Consider the following 26,267-nt stretch of genomic DNA (forward strand, 5'->3'; position numbering starts at 1 on the left):
GCCCATTTCCACTAAACTAAACCTTGTTGGCGGAAGAATTTCTTACTTAAACTAACTTCAGTTGGTATCTTCAAAAAGTAACTTCATTTGGCACATATCTATTATGAAGCTAACAAAGTTGCTTACAAATTATCTAGTTTGGACCATTAACCACTAAGACATGGACTAATTCAAGTTATATGGAAAGTACAATTTGATACTTGTAATTTAGATTGTAATCATGGTTTTAGGTTGGATGTTTTTTCAAAAAATAAAAGTCAAATCTTTTGGAATAAAAGGCTTTGTACTAGTGTCCAGATGAGTAATAGACCTTAAGTATTTGGAAGTTATAAAAGGATTCAAATCATTCAACTTGCAAAATTGACTATCAACTCGATGTCGCAAGATTGACCATCAAAACATGGTACATCTAAATAAAGCGAAATATTTCTTAATACAGTTTTATGCATTCGGAGCTGGGACTAAAGGAGATTTTAACAACGATATATGAATATGATCTTCTGCCAGCCACTTCAATTGTTCTGAAAACATCAATACTTATCAAAATGGGTGGAAAATACTACAAAAGGCATTATCAAAATTTGTGGCATTATCAACGGACTTGAAAAATTTAAAGAAAACACTACATACTTGGGCAAACCACCTAGTCCAACCAGACCCAAAAAGGATCACAACCCCCCAGCAGCAACTTTCTAAATAGTATCACAGAAACTGTAGTCAGTGACTGGAATCTGTGAGGAGCGCTCGTAACAGTTGCTTACCCTGCTGGCCACAGAAGTCTTCCAAAGGAGATGGCAAGGCCTACAACCAAATCCTTACTAAAACAAGACCCAATGTAAATGGACGAAGCAAAAAGGGCAAAACAATAATACTAGAATAATGTTTACCCTAACTGAAAGTATGTGCTGTATTAAATCAAATTATCTATATAACTTAAAAGCTTAATTGGTTTTCTTCTCTTCTTCCTTAACAGCAGTGTCAACTGCACCCTCTGTGACCTCATCGTCACCACTGAAACCAAATTCATTTACACGTTTCTTGTCCACGGGATATTTCCATCTCTGGTATACATATATCAGAAATATGACATCTGTGAAGCAAGAACAAAGACAATAAAATTAAAAGGGGGGAAATATGTGAACCAGACACAAACCAAAATAAGTTCAAACAGACAGAATAAACTACTAGTTTCAACTGGCCTTCAGAATATTATATAGTGACTTATAGTGCATCAAAATGTAACACAATAACCACTGGCCTGGGCAGCCAAATACAGGAATACCAACTTCCCCTCTCTTAAGAATGTGAGAAAGAAAAGGCAAGCCCCGATTTTTTAGCTTAGTAGCACTGTTCTACCAAAGAAGAAACCAGATTAAAAAGACAAAACACCCTACGCCCCTTAAAAGATCAATGTTACACCCTTCTCATATCCTAACTAAACTATATCCACACTACTTCCCGAACAAGGTGATTATGAGCTGTTTCAGGCCTTTCACTTCAACATAGTGCCACCTCAGACTGCAGCTTCCAGGAGGTGAATTAGTTTTTTATTTATTTTTAATATGAGCTAAGTCATGATTTGAAATACCTACATGATGGCAGCTGAACAAAATTCCGCACCACCAATGTGATTTATCAACTAACTCATTCAAATTTCAATGAAGAAACAATTCCGACCCCCAAATATACACAGATTTATGTATATGACTACCAGATTTATGTATATGACTACCGAGGAAAATAAAACGAAATAGACCACATCTTACCATCACGGAAGACAGAAAGGCGATGTAGCACCGGCATTTTTATGACAAAGGCAAATAGATCATCGATGATGGTGTTGAGGAACTTATAAGTCATCTGCCTCCAGGGTAGATGAGCCACTGACTTCAGCTTATAGTTAATGAACAATTGAGGGCACATCATAATAAAACCTGCAATGACAAGTATTCAAAACAAAGGGCACCAATCATTAAATTTTTACCACAAATAACGACCTAGTTTACATAATATAGGAAGATTGATTTTTGTGTAAACTCACTATTATGAGATTATGGCATAATTCTGAAAAATCTATTATTAAATCAGAGGGTTACCAAAGCAAATGAAACCAGTATATAGAACAATGGAATAGATAAGGAAAAAGCTAATAGCTTAAGACAAAAATATATTACTTAGTTCTCACTACAAAGTCTTTATTATGCTCATCAGTATCTTCATTCTAAGGTTTTAGATTGAATAAAAGGGCCCAGACATAAACTTATCCTAGATTACAGTTATACAAAGAAGTCCAGCCTCAGTAAGTGAGGTATACACAACAGTCATAAAGAGAATTGAAATGGTTTCAAGTAATTAACAAGTAATGCAATTTGCTACTACTTTAAATATTAGCTTCGCAAACAATGGATGGAACCAAGAACTTACCAAACATGTAGACACAGCTCGTGAGTGAAGAGAGAATCCAAGAATACCAGCTCTTGTGACGCTCGTACTTGAGTGAGTAAACAGAGGAGCATGCAACGAGGAAGAAGAGCACATATGACAAATACTTCATCGCCATATCATCATATTCTTTTGTCTTATTTCCTGCATATGACTCACGGTCTCGGAACCTCAACATAGGTATCCTCCCTGTTCTATCAATCTTGAGATGGAAAGGACACAAGTGTGTTAATTTTATAAACTAGGTAAACTAGAGATCAGGATCATTGTTTAAAATAGCTATGTCATGACACTGAGTCTCAAATATGTAAAGTTTCAAACATTAGCAGACAACAGCATAAAGTATCATGTGATATAGCCATATAGGTGGAAATCAGACAGGGCAATTTTCGTATTAGATAACAGCACTCTTCAATAAGAGTTAACACCCTACAAACACACATATATTCCATTTGATTATCATCATCACATTTCAGTGTCTATTAACATTGTGTTCATCTCCTTATTTGATGATAATTCAATACACATGTTCCATTTGATTATCATCGTCATCATTCACCGCTAATGGAAACATTGTGTTCGTCAATTTATTTTATCATAATTGACAATCAAATGGATATATATGACTTCTGATTTTGCCCCTTTTTTTTGCATGAATGATTCTTAAATGAAGACGCAGAAAATGGACGGTTCATATCATACCACATTGCAAAGGAGGGCCCCAACAAATAGACAAACTCAAAACTGAAAAAAACCAGATGATAATCAACGGGCTAAATTATTCCCATTATTGGCTGATTGTTTGCAGGAATGAAACTTAAAGGGCTAAATAAGGATGATTTTTTCTAAGGATCATTCTTAAGGAGTTACTAGATACCTAGGAAACATAACCATCCATAAATCTCACATCTGGAAAACATACAGATTCGCAACAAGTATAGAATCACCATGTGTCAAAACCTTTCTTAAGAAACCGAAAATTATGCTAAATATCTCTCTTCCCAGCTTCTCTTCCTGAAAAATCAATGCCAAAATAACTCTCTTCCTAAATACCCAATCTTTGCACCCTCTCCTTTCTACCTTAACATCCCACAGAAAATCCGACTAAATCAAAGTCTCCTTTATAAACACATATAGACAGCCTTTATCCACCCAGCTAACCTTCGATTCACTCTTTCCAAGAACTTAGAACATAACTCAAAAAGAGTTGCTAATAGGTCCAGAAAACATGAGGGGAAAAAAAAGTAAGACAAAGTGTGGTAAGTTATTTGGCCTAATACTTTGTGACAGTATGCAAACTTAAACTGATACCTCAATGTGCATAGCCTTCCCAATTTTCCAAAACTCAATGCAGCAGCCAATTCCAGAACTTGCAAGTATCATCCACGAAGTTTCATTGTCAAGTAGATAGAGGAAGACAATGAGCTGACATATGAAGCTCACAATAACAGACTTTGCAGACAGTCCTTCCATAGACTTGTTTTTGTTCCAAAATTGAATATCTGCAGAGAAGAAGTTTAGACTAACAAGCCATCCCATAATCCTCAATATGTTATACGAGTAAATAAAACAAAAAAAAACTAAAAGAACAATCACTCACCATTCTTGAATGCCAAGAAGTCAAACACTGAATGAAGTAAAGAAACAACCATTGTGATTCCAAGGAGGTAAGGATTTCCTTCCAAGAATACTCTCTGTAAAGCATTACAAATCAATTCAGATTTGAAAAGACAAGAAAACCACTAAATATTAATTTGCATATATTGGTGCTCAAGCAGCAAGAATCATGAAAATTATTAAATTAATGAAATTCCCCCAGAAAAACACATTAAACTAACTACCGAAAAAAGTTTCAATAATCATCTCAAGAGTAATTTAATCACATCAAAACAAAATAAGTGAACTAGTAACCCAATCCTCAACTTCCCCCAAGGTTCTAGGTCCACAAATTTGCAATAATAAATAATTAAAAAGCGGCAGTATATGCAGATTTTCTTTTATATTATATATGTAATTTTTTTTAAAGAAAAGGAGAAATTTTATTTCATAAAAAAACCATACAGAAAAGTGGACAAGTATTCCAGCAATAAAAGAAGGAAACAAGAAAACTAGTACAGATATTTACAACTATGAGAAAAACAATCCTAATGAAGACACTGCAGCCCAATCAAGCAAAATGGTTGAAAGGGATGTATTCCCAAAAATAGGAGAAACAGAAGCCCACAGCACTGCCCAGTACTTTGTCTTTTCCCGCACCTCCTCCACTTCTGCCCCCCAGCATCTTCAAAAATCCGTTCATTTCTTTTATATTAATATTTTTATGAACATTATACCATATTTATGAGCAAGGAAGAACTGTAAAATATTGGGGAAAAAAATTTAAGGAGACCTATTACCTATAGATGAGACAGGTTAAGACTTTATATATTGGATGGATTTTTATCAGGTACCTCCTAGGTAACTTTGCCCTAAATGACTAGATCATATTTTATTTTATACAAAACAGAATTCATTGATTAAAGCAAACAAATACAAAAACAGAGGACAAGAAGTCCAATACACTAAAAAAGCTCTCAACAAAAGCAAGAAAAAAAAAGCAGCAAAAACAAGCAACCACAACAACAGAACAAGGCACTAGGAAACAACTCTCCAAACTGGATATATAGAAACGGAAGAATTATCCCCAGAACCACACCCCTCTTCCTATCGCCAAACAACTTAGGCCTCTTGCAGAATAAAGCCACACAAGATTGTGGAACAATCCAGCTCAAATTGGACCCCCTAAACAGCCTTAAACCATAAGCATGAAGCAGCCAGGGGAGTAAACAGATAACCCGTACTCTAACAACCTTTTAATACGTAACACACCAATGGGAAGAAACACCCATGACACTTGAGGGGCATTTTCTTGTCAATCCTACAGTTGAAAGCTGATGGAAAACCCTCCCGTGAGCAATAATCCAAGCTGAAAAGATGTACCTTAGGAGGTACTTTGACCTTCCAAATTACAATAGAGGTGATAAAAGAAGAAAGATAAGGGTATTCCATCAGCTTCCATCAGTAGGATTTACAAGAAAATGCCCCTTGAAGACTCCAACTTCCAAATCCTCCCAGCTTGCCTAGCAAGATGTCATCTAACACTCTGATTGTGATATAAACAAAGCACACTCCCCCACTTCCTCATCATTAAGATTCATACGAAGCCCAAAACTCCACAGCAGTGGATAGGAAATAAGATGAACAACATACTAGCCATGGAGGTGTTGTGGGGATAGTGACACTCTGTAAAGAGAGCAGTTTTCCCAACCCAGCACTCTTCCCAAAACCTCACCCCTATTCCCATTACCCACCTCCAACGATAACAAGAAGAGAGAATTGATGCCTCGGGCGAGGTCTTTCCATGGCAGCAACTTGTGCTCCTAATCACAACATTGGAATCCCAACCGTTCTCATTCAGTCATCCTACAGTGCTTACATTACAATGCATTATATATCATTAGTTTTATTTTTTGGACTCCCCAATATTTGAAATGTAGTATCTTAATCTAATTTACCAAATTTCAACTGAAAATCAGCACTGTAGAAAGTATAGCAAGAAAACTGACTATTGAATTTATTAAATGCAAATGCCAGCCAATCTCCTACGGTAACAAAAATAAGCAATACCTTCAGTTCATCAGCCTCACCCTCAAGCATGCTTCCATAACTACGGTGAATTTGGAAAGACTGATCAATCTGCAGGAATAGTTGCCACTTGGTCATGCTTATGGGACCTACCTCCAGGTTAAGAGCCAATTCTTTCACTGTCTCATTAATTGCTATCATCTTATCTCGAAGTAACCAAAATTCGTTGAAGAAAATAGTTGGAAAGTAGTTTCCAGTACTAGGCTCAAGATTCAAGTCTGCAAAGCTAAAGTTAAGAAACCCAAAACTCCGGGCTTTAGCATGTTTTACCTCAGAAACCCACATTTTAGTCATATAGAGGCTCCAGTCAAGTTACTGCTTGCACACAACAACCAAAACACAATGGCGACAACGACAAATCTAAGAATTTATCAACATGCATATTGAAAATCATATATTTTCAAAGGAAGATATTTTTATAAAATATAAATAAAAAAACAATATGAAATTTTTTCCATACTGAAAAGCCACCTATGCTCTATATACATGCATATAGCTTTCAAGAATACAAATCCCCTTGACTAACCAAAGCTTTATTCCCAAATGAGGATTCCAAGTATATATTCGGATTTTTCATTTGCCATAACGAGAAAACAGGAAATTGAAGAAAGCTCAGTGTGTGCAGTAGCAGGAAATTATGATGTTTCTAACTGGCATTATTGTAACTGCATGCATCACTTTATTGGGGTCAGACACAATGCAGCAGGGAAAAATATAACTCAGCCAATGTCTTAAACTAAGGGTATTAGCATGGCAGCAACTGTATAGAAAATATAAAAGCTATGGTGTATTCCCAGCAATCCCCATTACCAGAAACCAAATTAACAGGAGAAATATCCAGGACTACATTCTAAGTTATGTCAGTATTTCTCAGTGTGTAAGTGCTTGCGTGGAGACAAATCAAGACACATCAACATAGTTCAGGGACAAAATTGTACATGGCATGAAATCAAGTACCAATAATACTGTAGCAATTCGACAGTATCATCAGAATATTGAACTTTACTTAAGTCATATCAAGACTATATGGGAGCTTTTGCAATAAAAATAATAGAAAATATTGATAGTATCAACATCATATCGAGATGATATCAATATAATGGGACTATTTGCTACAGTAATAGTGCTATTTGAGGGCATTTCCCGGGATTAACAATCATTCAAACCAATAGAGAAAATAATCACCCAGCAATCTCATTATAAGACCAGAAAGCATGACCGTCAAATACAGTAAAAGGATACAAGGGGCAACATTAGGTGGAACAGCATTATGAGGGTACCTGCAGAGAGAAAAACCCAAGAATTGGAAAATTCATCGGAAAAAAATGCTTGTAACATGGGAAAGAGAAAACGGTAGCAATATGGCGTAAGCGCTTTTTCTCTGGGTAACAATAAAAAAATAATTACAATTTATATAATTAGTATATGTCAGGACCTTTAGCAAAATAAATCCCATACTAAATCAACCTACAGTACTTCAACTTTTAAACTCCGAAGCAAGTTCCTATAAATAAAACATTCTGCCAAATACTTGCAAAACATTGTAGTTATTTCAAACTCAGAAAACATACCCCGTAAAATCATCAACCAGATTAATAGTAATATTTGGTTTCCAATACGAAACCCACTCCACAGGACCATTATCTTCAGAATCACCTTGAGTATCATCAACTACCTGAAGCAACCAACATGGATTTCATTACAACTTATGACCGTAACACTATTGAAAAGAACATGAATTTTCATCATGTATTATTTATGAGAAGTCGAAGTTAACAATGTTGCAACATTTCACTATTGAAAAGAACAAGATGGTAATCAATGTTTTATTATCAAGGACAAACATATTTTCTGATAGACAAACATATTGATATTAAAAAAACATCACCGGCCTGAATATACAGAAATGTTGACGGGTATAGTGATATCCATATCGCTAAAAGTTTAGGAAATATTAAACCAACCACTAACAGTTAATCTAATAAACTTCATAAGATAGTATGATATGATATATACACGAAATATAGCACGCACCGGTGGGTTGTAAGGACTTAATACTCTTTAACCACACGGTATAGAAACATCTCTGCCTTTTTTTTTTTTTTTTTTTTTAAAAAAAAAGTAAACATCTCTACTTTATTGAATATTCAATGTTTGATGACATTTTGCCTCCATAAACCAAGCATAGATTGGATAGTTTCTCCTCTTATGAACCAACTCTAGAAAGGTTTTTAATTCATACATGTATGGTTAACAGAAAAAGAGAATAGAGTTACCACTGGTCTTCTATGAATTGACATTTTTTTTTCCTTTTTTTGTTCTTTGTTCGGAATAGATACGAATGTAATGGTCAAAGTAGGCAGAGCCTCTTTTGTGAAGCATATTAATAATTAGAGGAAATTATTTTGTTAACAAGTACTTCATTTTTTTTAAAGCCTACTTTCAATATGTGAACTAAACCATAAATATTTTTAGAGATCCAAAATCTGTTGAACTGGAGCCTCAATCAAGTCCAGGCCCACTCAGCCAATACTCAGTACTTAACTATCCACCGAAGCTTTTCTCTTGACTCAAGGTGGGGGTTTTTATCTCAAAATTCCTTGGTACAATTTTGGGACGGCTACCACTTAATTAACCCTTTGTCTCCTTCTCTGATGTGGGACACTTGTATACGATACCAATTCCCAACAAATTTGAGATTCTAGTAATCAAAATTTGAAGTCCACTCATAAATAGTAATCTCAGAACAATCTATGGAATCAGTAAATAGAAAAGAGCGTGCCTCAATTAGTGGTTCCTTCTCATCAGAGTCTTTCGAGTCCCCCAGCAAACTCCTTTTTTTACCAGCTTTCGACTTCGGCAGGTGTGTCACAATAGCTGAGATGAACAAAAAGATAAATTTATTTCCCAGTATTCATGATGAAATGGAAGAATTAGAAAAGGAACTTTATGGATGAACTCCAGGAGACAATCTTACAGTGTGTCTTTCCAAATACAGCAAGAGGCTGATACTCTGGATCACTTGGGTCTGGAGGGTAACCAGAGCGTGCAAAGAAAACATGAGCATAGAGACTTCCATTGTGCTTTAATGCCTGAAAACATGAGCAACCTATTGGAAACTAGTAACAAGAAAATTAATTGATCATGTCTCATATAGATAAGTCTATAAGCGATACCTCAGATGGATAGTACTTCATAGAAAGAGATCTCGTACTCTCTGGGCCCCAGAGAGCATATGGAATATTAGTTTCATGCCATACAAGTTCACGTTCACTGCTGAATTCATTGAACTTTTCACGTTCAGAAAGATACAACCACATATCCTGAATAGAAATCATCAAAAATTTGAGTTTGACAATGAGAATGGAAAAGCTCTAAAGGAAAATAGTGGTATAAAAGGCCAAATCAGGCCTACTCTGAAACAATAACAGTTAGCAGTTTGCTTAAACCTATAACACATAAAGATTTAAACCAGAAATGCGATTTTTCCCCATAACAACATCCACCAAGTTTTTTTTTCCACATATATCTCTCTGTATACTCCATTTATCTTCCACAATCTTAGTGCATATGTAACCCTGTGTGTGTTTATTTCCATCATAACTCTTTATTTATGAGAAGAAAAAAAGTTCACTCTGTACAAATAAATGTGTTTTGAAACCATACATAGCAGGCGACAATATTCCCATCCTATCTTACACACAGTTGCTACAGTAGCACTTCAACATCCATATGAGTTTCAGTAAACTTCCAACTGTCATAAACATGTAGGTCACACAACTGTCCTTTTTATTTATATTCAGTTGTAATAAATCATAACTTTCGAGTATGGTAGAGTAAGTATATACTCAGCTTAAGCCATTAATATTTATAAATATATACTTCCCCTAAGCCATGTTATTTGGTAGCCAAAAGATTTATTTTTACGTATGTTGAAGACACAAAAACAGGAACTTCAATTAATCGGCAAAAATAAAGAGAGATACAGCGTACCCAGATCTCAAAAACAACTAAAACCTCAGCAAAGCATACAAATTTGAGAAAATGAATTGGGAAAAAGAGGAAGAGTAAGAGAGAGAGAGATGATTCAGACCAGGGGTTCAGCCTTTTGGAAGAGATTGGTGCTGAGTTGAGTGGGGTCAGAAGGCTTTTTCGGAGAAAAGAATTTGGAAGCGAAGTACCAAAACACAGCAATCCTTATGATTCCAGTGATGCTCTGACCAAACCCTCCTCCTCCTCCTTGTTGTTGTCCGCGTTGGACTTGCCCTTCTGCTGCCGCTGCTGCTGGCGGCGCCATCTTCTTCTTCTTCTTCTCAGCTGGAGCTGTGGCTGTGGGCTTTGCCTCCGCTGAGATTTCGTTTCAGAGAATGAAAACAGAGAGAGAGAGAGAGAGAGAGAGAGAGAGAGAGAGAGGTTATAGGTGAGATCGAAATTGAAGGAAGCGTGAGAGATATTTGTATTGTTTATAATATTTTTGCTTTAATTTGATCGCAAAGTGGGAAGTAGTGTTTCGGCGAATCTCTAATTACACTGGTTTGCCGACGCAAAGTTTACACGACGCGAAATGTTTTAGGCTGAATTACTTTTTTTTTTCCTTTGAAATTTTTATTTTTGACAATTTTAGTGTCATAGGTTTTTTCCTTAATTGCCACCTTGCCCTTAAATATTGGTCAAATCTCAAATTACCTTTCGAAATTTAAAGTAATGTTATAAAATAAAATAATCAAAGTATGGGAATTACCATTGAATATTGGGAGTAGAATTGTATTTAGTTCTTGTGGTTTTACACTGACAGAACTTTCTTTACTGATAGAGCTCTAACTGACAGGACCCGACCCAAATTCCACTTTGGAATCCGAGCCAAACCCTGTGCGTGTCCGACACCTGGCAAGTGCCGAGCACAAATGACCTAATTGCCCTTCTAGTCAAAATTCAACAACAACTAGGATTTGACTTTTGCCGAAAAACTCAGCAGAGTCTCCCCTGAAACGGACCAATCCCAAGATTACACCTGTCAAACATGCATATAAAAATATACACCAACTGCCAGCATATAAAAGATTTATATACTAACAGTTAGACAAGTGTTCTAGGGCAATATCAGAGCTCTACACAGAATAAATTACAGGTATAAAATAATTACACAAGACCCTACGTTGTTAGGGAATGTGGCGGAAGATGGACTTGGCCCAGTGGTGGCGCACTGACGCACGACTACTGCCTAGGGGCGCAAAACATTAAAAGGGTGAGTGGACCAAAAACAAAGTTTTAGAAAAATAGTATAAGAACATACTAACCCCACTGTAAAAACAATTATAAAACTAAGTCATTTCTTATATAAATACTCGTACTGGAATCACTGCATTTATATCTATATATATATATAATCAATCACATACTTGATCAAACATGAAATCATTGAAAGCATTGAAATCAACTTTTAAATCTACCACCTAGGTGTACCCATTTATTGTTCCGTCAATTCCATATAATCCGTCAATTCCTTAGTTCCGTCAATTCCTCTATAATCCGTCAATTCCATTCTCGTGCCACCGGAGTGACACATTCTCGCAGGTCTCGGTGACGCAAGGTCAACCCAAACCGCAATCTCGCAGGATTCAGGGGACACTAGGTCAACCTGATCCGCAATCTCGCACCTCACGGCCCGGGCGTCCCCGCAACTCGTGTGGCATTGTCAAGCATGCTGACCTAACCGAAGGCAACTGGATGTCCGTCGACATCATTATAACCGAAGGCAACTAGATGTCCGTAGACATCGTTATAACCGAAGGCAACCATTTAAATCCGAAGGCAACATGTTTATCGAAGGCAACCTTAATTACTCATGGGTACCTATGGTGGTTTCTAAAAATATATATATAAAATTCTAAAAAAGATTTAATAAATATAAGAATTCTTGTTTAACTTAAAACTCTGCCGTCATTTATCCTGATATTTAATTAGAATTTCCTTTTCCTATATCCTTTAAGGATATCCCACTCGGCGGCAAATGAATTAAAGTATTTAAAAGGGCATATTAAAACTATGCAGCTCTAATAGTTGAATAAAACTTATTCAAGATCAAATAATGAAAATAAATTGCATAAACCATTTATAAAACAAAAAGTCCACTCACAGATACTCTGAGCTAGCTGGACCTTTGAAGGTCCCTCCTACGGGTCACCTGGTGCCTGGGTGCCTGTATAACCATCATAATATTTTATTAAAAACTCTACTCAGTAATACAATATTAAATTAAAAACCCTGACCCCCGGCTCCTAAAAGTGCGTGCATCACTTTAAAGGTCATTCCTATGCCCATATTAACTTCCCTCTCAAAGGGCATGACTTAAAAATAACTCGGGACTCAAAAGCGATAAAGTCCCCAAAAGTCAACTCGGGACCCCGTGGGGTCCACGACCTCAGAATTTCGATCCGATCGTTCCTAGAGGTTCCGATAAGCCTAGGACACATGTCCCGAGAGTTTGGTCTCGATCGGACGGTCGGATTGCTCACGATCGCCTGATCGGACCGACGAACGATTTTCCATAAACCTTTGATTGGATCAACTATTAGTCTAGTGTATGATTTAATGTTACCCTTTGAACCATGATCAATTTTATTGGATCAACTATTAATCTAGTGTGTGATCATGACATTTACCCTTAGTGTGTGACCATGGAATTGTAACCCTTTGAACCATTATCAATTTGATTGGATCAACTATTAGTCTAGTGTATGATTTAATGTTACCCTTTGAACCATGATCAATTTTATTGGATCAACTATTAATCTATTGTGTGACCATGGCATTTGCCCTTATTATGTGACCATGGAATTGTTACCCTTTGAATCATGACATTTAATTTTACACCTTTGACCCAAACAAGACTATATATTTTTTGCCAATAGTCTTAAATTAATATACTCATATGTTAAAATTAATCTATTGGAAAAATAATAATATATATTTTTAGAAAAAAATTATATATTTTTTAAGAGAAAAACAAGACTATATTTTTTTTTTTCAATAGTCTTAAATTAATAGATTCATATGTTTAGCATATATGAATATATGAGTACTGAAATAAAACATATGTAAGACCTATAAACAAAAAAAATGTAATTATAATTAAAATTTCGGAATTTTCCGGAAAAAATCGGAAAAATCGGATCGGAATGAATTCGAAGTAGTTCGGAATTTTTCGGATCGGAATTTCGGAATTTTCGGAATTTACAAATACATTCCGATTCCGATCCGAATTTTATCGGAAAAATCGGATTTCGGCACTTTCGGATATCGGAGGTATCGGAGTCGGATTTTTTTGGAAACTTTCGGACCGGAATCGGTTGGAATCGGATTTTCCAATCCAATTTACACCCCTAGGGAGAAACATCATGATGAAATCCAACACCACCATTCCTCCTTTAATACAACTCATAACTCCCACTTCATCTTGTCTATGTTAGTGTGGTTGAAATCAATTGCATCCCATACTTCTTTTGCTGCACCTCAAGCTTTCTTCACATGGGATTATCAAGGGTGTTCAATTTGTGGCTGCCTTTTGCTGCCAACCCATGTGGGTTTTCTTCACCTTTGCTGGAAAAAACGATTCTTCTGAACCAGGCTTGGTGTAGGAAGGCCTGAGGATTCAATATGTATCCAATGTGGGTCAAATTTGGATATGTCATAATAGACACCCATTGGAACAACTTGTATGAAGAAAGTATTCCCATTTGGGTAGTACAAGTGTACGTTTTGGGCCTTGCAAGTTGACTGCCCAAAATAGACTGGAATTTATGGTGTGCATTTTGATGGGCCCACGGATTGGACTTGGCTTCATCAATTGATACGTTTTAGCAGTCCATCTTGCAGTTCAAAATCTCTTCTTTCCAACCACATATTAATTGGGTCAATACAATTTGGGAGGAGGAAGTTAAGGCCGAAACAAATTGCTAACCCAGTCTGCTCGTTTTTGCACCATTTTGCATCTTTTCCTATTCAAAGCCACCATTGCTACTTAAGGCCCAATGAACTGAATGATAAACAGAAAAGGGATTAAAAGCACAAGTTGAACTCAATAACATAATCAAATCATAAGTTAGAAGGGTACAAAATGATATATAAATATGCACCGATCACAACTCTCCATACAGGTATGCGGTAATGACATCCATAAGTCTCATTTCAAGTTTTTCTGAAACCGCTAAGCTTATCAAGTAACGGAACGTAATTGCGTCCATTACTGGAGAGTATGTTTCCACATAATCAATTCCAGGCCTTTGTGAAAAACCTTGCGCAACAAGTCGTGCTTTATACCTCGCGATCTCATTTTTCTCATTGCGCTTTCTTGTAAATACCCACTTGTAACCTACAGGGTTTACATTGGGTGGAGTTGGAACAATGGGTCCAAAAACACTCCTTTTTTCCAAAGAGTCTAATTCTGCCTAAATTGCATCTTTCCACTTAGGCCAATCCTGTCTCTGTGTGCATTCATCAATGGAGCAAGGCTCAATATCATCATCTTTTATGATCTCAGTAGCCACTAAGAATGCAAATATATTATCGATGATTATCTCATCTCTGTTCCATAATTCATTAGTGGATGTATAATATATGGAGATTTCTTGACTTTCAGGTACAGCTGCCATTTCAGGAGCACGTGTCTCATCAAGGACATTTTCCTTTTCAGGAAGTACCTGTCCCTCTTGAGAGGGATTTGAACCATGAATTGTGGGCTCTTCATTTATTTCATTTGGATTCATTTTGGCCATCAACTTCCTCTTTCGAGGAACTGAGTCCTTTGAGCCTAGTGGTCTGCCACGCTTCAGGCGTGCAACAGATGAGCCATTTGCTGGCGCATTGCTTTGTTCATTGTGAATATCAATCCTTACAAGTGCATTTGCAGCTGGGATATGTGATTTCGTCACCTTTGTTGCATCATTAAATGCATCTGGCATCTGATTTGCAATACTTTATAGGTGAACGATCCTTCTCACTTCGTTTTCAGATTGAGCGGTACGAGGATCGAGATGAGACAAAGTGGGTACATCCCACGATAATTCACGTCGTTCTTCAGGAATGAGTTTGCCTTGTTCTTTAGGAACAGATTTTTCTCCCCCTAATAGTGGGAAAATTGTCTCATCAAAATGACAATCCGCAAATTGTGCCCTAAAAATATCACCCGTTAGGGGTTCCAGATATCTGATGATAGATGGTGAATCAAAGCCAACATATATTCCCAATCTGCGTTGAGGGCCCATCTTAGTACGTTGCGGTGGTGCAATAAGCACATATAACGCACAACCAAAAACTCTTAAATGTGAAATATTTGGTTGATTACCCAACACAAGTTGTATTGGAGAATATTGATTGTTGGCGACGAGCCTCAACCGCACCAGAGATGCTGCATGTAAAATGGCATATCCCCAAGCAAAAACTGGCAACTTTGTTTTCATTAGCAATGTGCATGCTATTAATTGAAGACACTTAATCAAAGCTTCTGCCAAGCCGTTTTGAGTATGAACATGGGGAATAGGATGTTCAATATCAATGCCTAGCAACATGCAGTAATCACCAAAAGTTTGAGATGTAAATTCACCAGCATTATCGAGTCTAATAGACTTAATGGGATAATCTGGGAATTGGGCTCGCAATTTAATTATCTGAGCCAAAAGCCTAGCAAATGCTATATTCCGAGTGGACAAAAGGCAAACATGTGACCATCGGGTAGATGCATCCACCAAGACCATAAAGTACCGAAATGGTCCATAGGGAGGATGAATAGGTCCACAAATGTCCCCTTGGATTCTCTACAAAAATGATGGGGACTCAACATCAACTTTCGATTGTGATGGTCTGATCACCAACTTCCCTTGTGAACAAGCGTGGCAAAAGCTGTCACTTGATACCATAATGTGTTTTGTTAATAAGGGATGTCCCTTAGAGTTGGTGATGATCCTACGCATCATGGTGGATCCAGGATGACCCAACCGGTCATGCCAAAGCTTAAAAGTATTTGAGTCAATGGACTTCTAGTCCATGACACTATGTGCCTCAATTGTCCGTATGGTTGTATAGTACAATCCTGATGAGAGCACACGAAACTTCTCTTGTATACGCTTCGAGGTATCACTGGAAGTAATGCAAAGATATTCCATGTTTTCCTCATTCTTTGTTTCAACATGGTAGCCATTCAAACGTATATCTTTGAAACTCAACAGATTCCTTCTGAAGTTAGATGAATACAAGGCATCTTGAATGGACAGTATTGTTCCATTTGGTAACATAACTTGGGCTATTCCTGAGCCTTCAATCAGATCTACAGGACCTGATATGGTTGTTACCTTTGCTTTTGTAAGCATCAAGTTTGAGAAATACTTTCGATCTCGAAGGATTGTATGAGTAGTCGCACTGTCTGCAAGACAAATATCTTTGCTAGAGCTCGTATTTTGGGGGCATCCATAATTTATATCCATGCCTTCAAATAAATAAAATAAGTTGAATCAATAAACAATCATTCAAACAGTGCCACTTTTATTGGATTGAAATGAAGACATGAAGAAAAAACAGTGCTTCAGATAATACAAATGTTACATGAAGGAATCTAATCCAATTCGGACCCATAAACTTCATTCTCCCTTTCGGCTACAAAATCGGAAACATCTAGATGCGTCTTGTCTAACTGATGTGATATTTCTGATGAGCCGTCTATGGCTGGCGGATCTGGTACAACATAATTTGTCTCCACTTTCTTGTTTTTAAGTGAAGCTTGATAAAGATCTGCCAAGTGCTTCGGCGTACGTCATGTACGCGACCAATGTCCCTTTGCACCACATCTGTGACTAGTGCTTTCATCATTTCTGGGCACATGGCTTGTTTGTGCTTTTTCCTTATTTCTGGATGCATTTTTGCCATTCGTGGATGGATTGTTCCTTGGCCCCAAGCCATATGAATGAGCACTGTTCAGTTCATTTTTACACATGATTTTTCATGTTATTCACCCACTATTTTGAGTTAGTTCTTGACATTTTATAGCTTTTTACTTCCTTTTTGTGTTTTCTTAGATTTTACCTTGGTTGGAATGAAAATGAGCTAAAAGTGCATTATTGGTTGTAAATTCTGTTTTTGTTCATTTTCGTAGGTCAACTTCTTGGCCTGGGATCAACATGCTCTGGTGCTCGGATGAGGTCATGATCTTCATGAGACTTGTTCCAATGGATGTTAACTACAACATATCCAAATTTGAGCTCCATTGGACAAGTATTGCCTATCCATCCAATCCAACATGTTACCACAGCTCTGGAAATCCGGAATTGTCCAGCTTTTACCTCCTTTGTGTTATCTTGATTTTCTTGTTACCATAACTCTTGGTAACAAGAAGTTACCTTAGCTTTGAGATATTTTCTGAAGCAATTGGCATCTTATTGAGGACAAAACTTCATCATGGCAAGGGGACAATGGGCTAAGGCTTTATCAAAGGTGGTAGTTTAATATTAAAAGGTAAAAGCTGGAAAGGAGGAGAGAGGGAAGAGAAGTCAAAGGTGCAATCTGATTTGGGGGAAGCTTGAAACGGGAGAGAGGAGGATTCTATCATTCCAGACAACTAGAGAGCAGATTTTGGAGATTTGGAGCTAGGAGAAAGCCAAGGTGCAGCCAAGAAAAGTGGAGAAGAAGACTTCCACCATTGATGATCTTGAAGCTTTCATCATTTTCTGAAAATCTGTAAACTCTTTCTAATTTCATTTTGAGTTTGTATTTGAAATAAGTATGAGCAACTAAACTCCATAGCTAGGGCTTAGGTTGAAGCCCTAAACATGATTACCTTAATGTTTTGATACTTGAGTGTATGAATTTCTAGATATTGTTGATGAATTCCAATTCACCAAATTAATCTATCCTTGATGTGTGTTTTTCCTTAGTTGGCCATCTTTGAAAGCATGCTTCTTGAGATTGTTGGGATTATGTGTATCTTCATGTTATCCTAAGCAATAAATGGATGAAGTAAGAATCATCCATGTGAATTGGTTTCTTGAATACCTAATGTAAACACCATGCTATTAGGATTCTTGTGATGTTCATATTCTCTTTGAACTTAATGGGTTCTCCTTGTAATTGAATCGAAGTACGAACCATACCTAGGTTCGGTTATGGGGAGGGCACAAGTATTGTAGCACGAACCATGCATTTTACATACATTAGAGAGAATCAATGCGTCTTGAGCCACGAACCATGGTCTTGATTGCGAACATCTTCATCAACACGTTTAGAGTTCATCACTTGAGTATTTATGAACATAGGTAGAATTGTTTAGGGTGGATTCCGAAACCCTAGTGTTTGTTACATTTTAATTTCACAATTCGATAATTCATCTCTGCCTTTCTCATTTAAATTCAAAGTCCATTTACTTTCATGCAATAGAAATAGATCACTTGAAACAAATCAAAACCCCCCCCAATGTGTGTGTGAGTTGTGAGTTCGACACGTGGTGTGTCTTTGATACTGAATTTTATTTGTTTCCGTAATTGTTTTGGACTTTTGGTCCGCGTTGTGTTCTTGCATTTTCTGTTCTGAATCCAACCGTATAAAGAACGTGAATTTTCGACGTACGGTTGGAAAGTTATAGGCAAAACACTGGACAGAGGTCGAAACTGAAAAACAGAGAAACGAATCTGCCCAAAAACGACCGGTCGTTACTGTTCACGACCGGTCGCTCATCACACGTTTATTGAAATTTCGACTCTGCCGAAAAACGACCGGTCGGCACTGTTCACGCGACCGGTCGTCACTGTTCACTGTTCACGCACTGTTCATGTCACTGTTCACTGTTCACGGCACTGTTCACAGGTGATAAACAGGTGATAAAATGGCGATAGAAAATGCTGTTTGTGTTTTTCTTTAGTTTTCTTGTGTTGTTTCATTTCTTTTGCACTTCTTTACTTATTTTTAGTTTCCATTTTGCATTTGCGTATTTGTGGTGTGTCAATTAAGTGTTCTTTATGTACTCAAATTAGAACTTATAGGGAGCCGACAAGTTCTTCGTGGGATCGACCCCGTACTTGTATAATCTATACTTCAATAGACTCGTGCACTTGCGGGTATTTTTAATTGGTTGTTTGCACATTAATTTGTGTCCTCTTAGGAATGCAACAAGCACCACGATCTTTTCTACTCCCTTGCCTTTGGCCACGCTTGCCTCCTGGCCCACGTTTGTGGATACTGCCACGAGATGAGGTGGCATTCACTTCCCGAGATGCAGCATTTGTTTCAGGAAGTGGTGCTGAGCCCGTTGGGCGAGATTGGTGATTCTTCAATAAAAGCTCGTTGTTCTGCTCAGCTAACAAGAGGCAAGATACAAGTTCTGAGTACTTCGTGAAACCACTATGCCTATATTGCTGCTGCAGAAGCACATTTGAGGCACGGAATGTACTCAGAGTTTTTTCGAGCATATCTTCCTCAGAGATATTCTCACCACATAATTTCATAAGGGAGGTGATACTGTGCATAGCTGAGTTGTATTCAAACACTGTCTTGAAATCTTGATATCTCAAGTGTGTCCATTCGTATCTAGCTCTTGGGAGAGTCACCGTTTTCTGATGATTATATCTCTCGCATAAAGCTTTTCACAGGACCAATGGTTCATCAACCACCACATATTCGCTTTTCAGCGCTTCATGAATGTGGCGGCGAAGGAAAATCATGGCCTTCGCATTTTCCTCAGGTGATGCATCACTTCCATCTTCAATTGCTTTTCCAAGGCCATTAGCACGCAGATGGATCTTGGCATCCAGGACCCATGATAGGTAGTTGTCCCTAGAAATGTCTAGGGCAGCGAATTCCAATTTTGCCAAATTTGCCATCTTCAAAAGAAAAATGAGATGCATTAGAATTCGCAATAATCTTCAAGCTTAATATATTTTTGAACTTCAGGCCAAAGATATCATGTATATTTTATCCAAAATTTCAGGCTCGGGATCTGGGACATTAAGCCATTTATTAATAAGAACTTCAGGCCCTGTAATTGTTTGAGGAACTCTAGGCCCTCATTTTGATTGATTACAAAAATAAAGTGCTATAAATTTGCTGGTATGGACGATAAACCCGCACCATACTTTAAATGAAAGTGAATGTGCGATAAAGTAAATTCATAAAGTAAATTGTTTGCTGGTATGGACGATAAACCCGCACCATACTTTAAATGAAAGTGAATGTGCGATAAAGTAAATTCATAAAGTAAATTGCTTGCTGTATGGACGTTAATCCCGCACCATACTTTAAATAAAAGTAAATGTGCGGTAAAGTAAACGTGCTGGTATGGGCACTAATCCTGCTCCATACTTTTAAATAAAAGGAAATAAAGGCAGTTGTGTGGACGATAAACCCGCACCACACTTTAAATAAATACTGCCGTACGGGTAATAAACCTACACCATACAGTAAATAAAATAAGTGTGGGGATAAAACCACCACTAAAAATAGGAGGTGAAAACCGTCCATAGTAAATAAAAATATAGGAGGTGAAAACCGTCCATAGTAAATATGGAGATAAGACCACCACTAAAAATATAGGAGGTGAAAACCGTCCATAGTAAATGTGGGGATAAAACCACCACTAAAAATATAGGAAGTACATATTATATTTTGTGGGCAATATAACTGCACCACTATTCAAGATATAATAGATGGGTTTTAAGATCACACCATCATTTTATTATGATAACTTGTGTTACAACGCGATGGGTAATGAAAATTACACCACCATAAAATAACATAATGGGGTATAAAACCACGCCATTCCAAATTATATTACAAAGAAATAAATTAAATAAACATGGATGAAACAACACAAAAATTGTGAGAGCACAAAAAAGAAAGTTTGCAGACCAACATGTTCAACCATGGAATATCTCAGCCAACAAATTCTTTAAGACTTACAGTGTGTTAAGTAAATGCGGCCAACAAATTCTTTTAGACTTACGTGGTAGGGATTTAGTAACCAACATTTGAACTTTGCGACTAAGGGTAGCTTTGAGGGTGTGCAGGTGGTGCCACCGCATATGGCCCTCGGAATTTTTTTTTATGTATGTTATATATATTAATATTATAGGTATAATATATATATTGAAGAGTGCAATGTAGGGAGTCAGTTTAGCACACAATGAAATTAAAATTTGAATATGATATTCATAGGTGAGTGTACAATTTTGAACATGCTTCTATTCTGCAGTCTAACGTGAAGTTGAAATCACGGTTTTTACTTTGGACTAGTGGATTATTGACATGCTTTATCTTTGAGACTTTCACATGCACACCAACATTCGTGTGGGGAGTTAAATGAGTTTTGAGTATTATAATCCTCTTGTTTATAAAATATAAGATTAGTTAGCATTTAACTACAAGGTTTGAAAAAGTAAATTAAATTGAAAGTGACCAAAGAAGTCATAGCCCCTTTATGCAAAAATCAAAGTAAAATTCAAAGAAGCTAGGGTGAAAATTAAAGTGAGCTAAAAGCTTAAAGTCAGAAAACACATACAAGCCTTTTCAACTCGAGTAAGTAAAAAATCTTTCAAATATTTTGAAATTACTAATCTAGACTAAAATTCTAGTGGGTGGAAAAATATGATGATGTCTCTCAGAAATGGCACGTGGAATACGGTGGGAGCCGATGAAAAACGGATGCTTAACTACCTCTGTAGCAGTCAGCCTCTTGGTAAGGTCCCAGGAAAGAAGGGAAGTAATGAGCTGAATTGCAGACTCACTAGCAGATAGGATGCAAAATGAGAGACCAAACCAAGAGAATTATGGAAACTGATATTTGACATGCCTTGCAAGAAGCTGCCTTTCACACCAAGATTCCATGGTTGGTCTGCTTAACACACTGTAAGTCTAAAAGAATTTGTTGGCCGCATTTGCACCCAGAAAGAGAAGACGGAGGTTGAATATCTCAACCATTATTGCTTCCACAACCCACATGTTCACTTTTGAATCATAGAAGCAAGAACGAAGCAACACCTTATGTTCTTTGCACCAATGAGTTGTGACATAATCTGGGAAGGAAATACTTCGCTGAATCTTCTTATTAGAACCCAAATCCTCAATCTTAACCACACCTTGCTTCACCAACAAGTTATTTTGTTTGAGGTCACAGTGTCAGTATCCATTATTGTGCCAAGAAGAATTTGATGACATAAGTTCTTGATTTTTGTCTCAATGAATCTCTTCTTGTGCAGGCGGTGTAGCTTCAAAAGTTAAGATAAGTTTCCCTCAATGAATTCAAAGACAAGGTATGCAGTGCCATCGAATTCCATGAAAACTTGTTTCAATTTGAAAATATTGGGGTGGTTTCTCAACTTAGATAAAGATTCAACTTCTGGCATTTTGACACACTCCTTCCATGAACTCAACCACAATATCTCCTTCTTCAATTGCTTAATTGCAACAGTCTCACCAGTCTGCTTGTGAACAGCCTTCCACACAACCCCAAAACTACCTTCACCAAGTGGCCCATTGAACTAATAATTCTTCATTAAAATTCTCAAACAAACACAACCCAACAAAAGTTTATTTGTTTCTTAATTGAAATTCAAGAACTTTCGTCAATTGAAAATTGACTTTGCCCAGGAGAGAACCCAATTGATTTATGCTTGCTCATTAAATGTAGAAAATATGAGGAGCCCAACTATTATTTATAGCTTCATTTTCAATTTGTCCAAATCCTATAAGGAAAAAAGAAACCTGGTAAATCTTCTAGGTTTCCCATTTCTTTCCCAATCCCATAAGGAAATCTGATGAGAGCTCGCCAAAACTTTGTTCTGGTACCTGTGAGCCAAAAGTTCTTTCCTTTCCCCTATAGGAAAGGGTATTCTCGTAATTTATGATGTTTTGATTTTACTTGGGGCCAAATCTTTTCAACGGTCATGATTTTACCTAGTTTATAATTTAAAGTTAGAAAAAGATTTTACTTGGGAGTCAGGATTTTCAATGATCATAATTTTACCTAGTTTAAATTTTAAAGTTATTATTATTATTTTTTAAGGTTTTCTCGGTTTTCAAATTTTGGGTATATGCTATAATCCGGTTGTTTGATATTTGGTCTTGTTTTTACGACATGCGCAAAGTCTCCTTACTGATTAACAAGACGCATACTGATTGTGCAAGAGACTTTCTCGTGCGACATGCGCAAAGTGTCCTTACCAATCAGCAGGACGCATGTCGATTGTATAGGGGACTCTCTCGTAAGACACGCACGTCATGTTCCTACCGATTGGCAAGACGCATGTTGATCTTAAGACTTTCTCACGCAACATGTGTGTCATCTCCCTACTGATCGGCAAGACGCACGTCAATTGTATAGCAAACTCTCGTGTGACATGCGAGTCATCTCCCTACCGATCAGCAAGAAGCATGTCGATCGTGTATGAGCCTACCGCGCGACATGCGCCGTCTCCATTTCTACACTTCCATCATGAATTTCCCGATCATTCCTAAACGATATTTGAAAAATAATCTCATCGATTGCAAAATCACCATTTAGTTTCGCAATTTGGTTGATGAATATCAACTTGGCACTCTAACATATAAATAGAAGACATTCAATCGGAATATTGTGCTAGAGTTCTATGCAAACATTCCTAAGGTAACATTTCATTGTGAGGTTGCTATAAGAGGCTGCAAAATTCCTTTGCCCAACTCCACCATCGCTTTTGCCCTCGGCCTCTATACTTTCTCGTTAGTCATGTCCAGGATTTTGTTGTACAACAATGGCCAAATATAAACATCGAGCAATTGTTGAAGCAGAATGATAACGCACGGAAACGGATAGAATCCTAATTGTATTATCGTCTAATGTGGTCACTTGTGCGCACCAACATTCTTCATTCTCACCCGGAACAAACTTCACTAGATCTTGCAAGCGTGCAAGTCATCCTCCCCTTCTTCAATCATCGTGCTATTCCATTATAACAACTAATATTCCAAGCCATCGTCGACGACTTATGTGGACTTATTTCATAGTCATCATTAGGCTACCAAGTGCTTGGTTTTCCATGTCTAATCACAAGGTTGTGCGAGAGGCACAATGTTCCCATGTTCCCCAACGATGAGTGGTTCACACTGCGAACTTTTATGTCCATACAAAATAGACCAAACATGTTCCAAATAGTTCGTCTACCAATTAGGGGTCAACTTGGTAGAGCCGCTTATTAGATGTTGGACGTCATCGAGATCGATGGTAATAATGATGACGAAGATTCTTCCCTTCAATTTGATGCTTGCTGCTAAGTACATTTTTCACGGTTTCTTCCATATTTCTCCTATTCCTTTAAGTAGCCGGACAAGTTCCTATGTTTAATTGCAAGGGAGTCCCCTCTTCTTAGTATTATTATTTTCTTATGTGCATTTTATAGTACCCGAAATCGGAGGAAATGAAATTATGATTAAACCTCACATTGCATAGTTAGATAGGTAATTGTATTTTAAAACCCTTCATGTGATCGAACAGTTCCCAAACCGTCATTAGTAGGCTGTTGAAGTCGAATATGGGTAGGTCATGCATTCGATTGTATCTGTCATGATGTCATTTTGGCTTCGTTTATAATTTTTGGGGTGTTCTATTGCATTTGGTATAAGATTAGCTTTTCTATAGGGAAAAAAAGTTTTTGCCTCTAACGATTTCAATATATAAGTTGTCTAATCCCTACAGCTTTATCTCCCCACTTTCCATGGTTGGAAAACTTAAAAGCACACTTATCGCTTTGATTGGAATCAGGGATTGAATAACACACTCTAACGTGCAAACAACCTCTCCTTCACGACCCTAGTCCACTTAGAAATTTGTCTATCCACATATCCCTAATTGTTCATATTTGATACATAATCGGAAGTCCATATAGGTATTCTTATTCCTATTTTTAGGTCAAGGGGGGATTCGTGTAGGGTCTGGTTATCCTGTATTCAATATATCCCATGAAATGTTTAAGGTTAAATTTTCTGTTTCATGTTTACATTTTTTATTATTTGATATGTTATATGTTTAAAAATTTAAGACCATGGCTACTCAAATGCCACCAACCATGCCATCCCATGTCCTTGTTGTGGGAAATTGATGTGGCTCAATTTGTGTGGTGTGATCTCAACATGGACATGCCCTGATAACAAATTGGAGTCATATTGGTCGAGACACGACCCTAGTTTCACCATTCGAAAGGTATTGTAGAAGGCCTCAACAAGTCCTGAATGCCATCTTAGGAATATCTTCTTCTCTGACTCTGAGTTTGTGGTATCCCAATCTCAAATTAATCTTGGAAAAGTACTTGGCACCCCTTAACTGATCAAACAGGTCATCAATACAAGGCAATGGATATCGGTTACGCACTGTCACCTTATTCAATTGTTTGTAATCGATACACAACCTCATAGTGCCATCTTTCTTCTTCACAAACAACACTGGTGCACCCCAAAGGGAAACACTAGGTTAGATGAACCCAAGATCAATCAATTCTTGTAATTGAATCTTCAACTCTTGTAACTCTGCTGGTGCCATTCTATAAGGTGCTTGATAAATTGGATTTGTGCCTAGAAGGAGTTCAATGGTGAACTCAGTTTCTCTCTAGGGAGGTAATCCAGGAAGATCATACGAGAATTCTCGAACGATAGGAACATCTTCCAAATTCACAGTGACCCCACTAGTATCGATGATATGGGCTAATTATCCCACACATTCCTTCTTGAGTAACCGTCTAGCTATTATGGCTGAGATTAGGCGTGATAGGAGAACTCTACACACTCCATGGAAAGTGACTTCGGGTTGTCCCAGACTTTGAAGTGCAACCTCTTTCAGAAACAATCTACGGATGCATGATGCTTCTCCAACCAATCCATTCTTAAGATGACATCAAGATCAACTAAGTCCAAGAGAATCAAATCGGCTTCCAACACTGAATCACCCACTTTGACATAACTATCTCTGAACACCATGTCCGCAAAAAGCACATCCTCCGTAGGTAAGGAAATGCTAAAACTTTCGGCAATAGGTGTAGGTTTGACACTTGCATATGGTACGAAACTATATGTGATGAATGAATGTGTGGCCCCAGGATCTATTAGAACACATGCAAAGTAACCAAAAACAAGAATCATACCAG

The 26,267-nt window shown here is 37.3% G+C and overlaps 1 protein-coding gene and 2 pseudogenes across 1 annotated transcript; all 3 read right to left on the reverse strand.

Annotated features, from left to right (window-relative positions):
• Window positions 1-516: 516 nt before the first annotated feature.
• LOC110756370 (uncharacterized) lies at window positions 517-10,604 on the reverse strand. Its single transcript, XM_021957786.2, has 12 exons — window positions 10,220-10,604; window positions 9,303-9,449; window positions 9,104-9,218; window positions 8,909-9,003; window positions 7,698-7,801; window positions 7,369-7,406; window positions 6,109-6,344; window positions 4,043-4,136; window positions 3,754-3,944; window positions 2,425-2,644; window positions 1,767-1,934; window positions 517-1,090 (listed from the first exon to the last, which is right to left on the reverse strand). Exons 1-12 carry the CDS (start codon window positions 10,421-10,423, stop codon window positions 942-944), a joined length of 1,761 nt encoding a protein of 586 aa, XP_021813478.1. The 5' UTR covers window positions 10,424-10,604; the 3' UTR covers window positions 517-941.
• An 8,625-nt stretch (window positions 10,605-19,229) lies between these two features.
• LOC148294852 (uncharacterized) lies at window positions 19,230-19,985 on the reverse strand (annotated as a pseudogene).
• Window positions 19,986-21,714: 1,729 nt separating this feature from the next.
• On the reverse strand, window positions 21,715-22,652 carry LOC148294853 (cyclin-dependent kinase F-4 pseudogene; annotated as a pseudogene).
• Between the last annotated feature and the right edge of the window lie 3,615 nt (window positions 22,653-26,267).

This window comes from Prunus avium, chromosome 4 (genome assembly GCF_965620075.1).
Source record: "Prunus avium chromosome 4, drPruAviu1.hap1.1, whole genome shotgun sequence".
Classification (NCBI taxonomy): Eukaryota; Viridiplantae; Streptophyta; class Magnoliopsida; order Rosales; family Rosaceae; genus Prunus; species Prunus avium.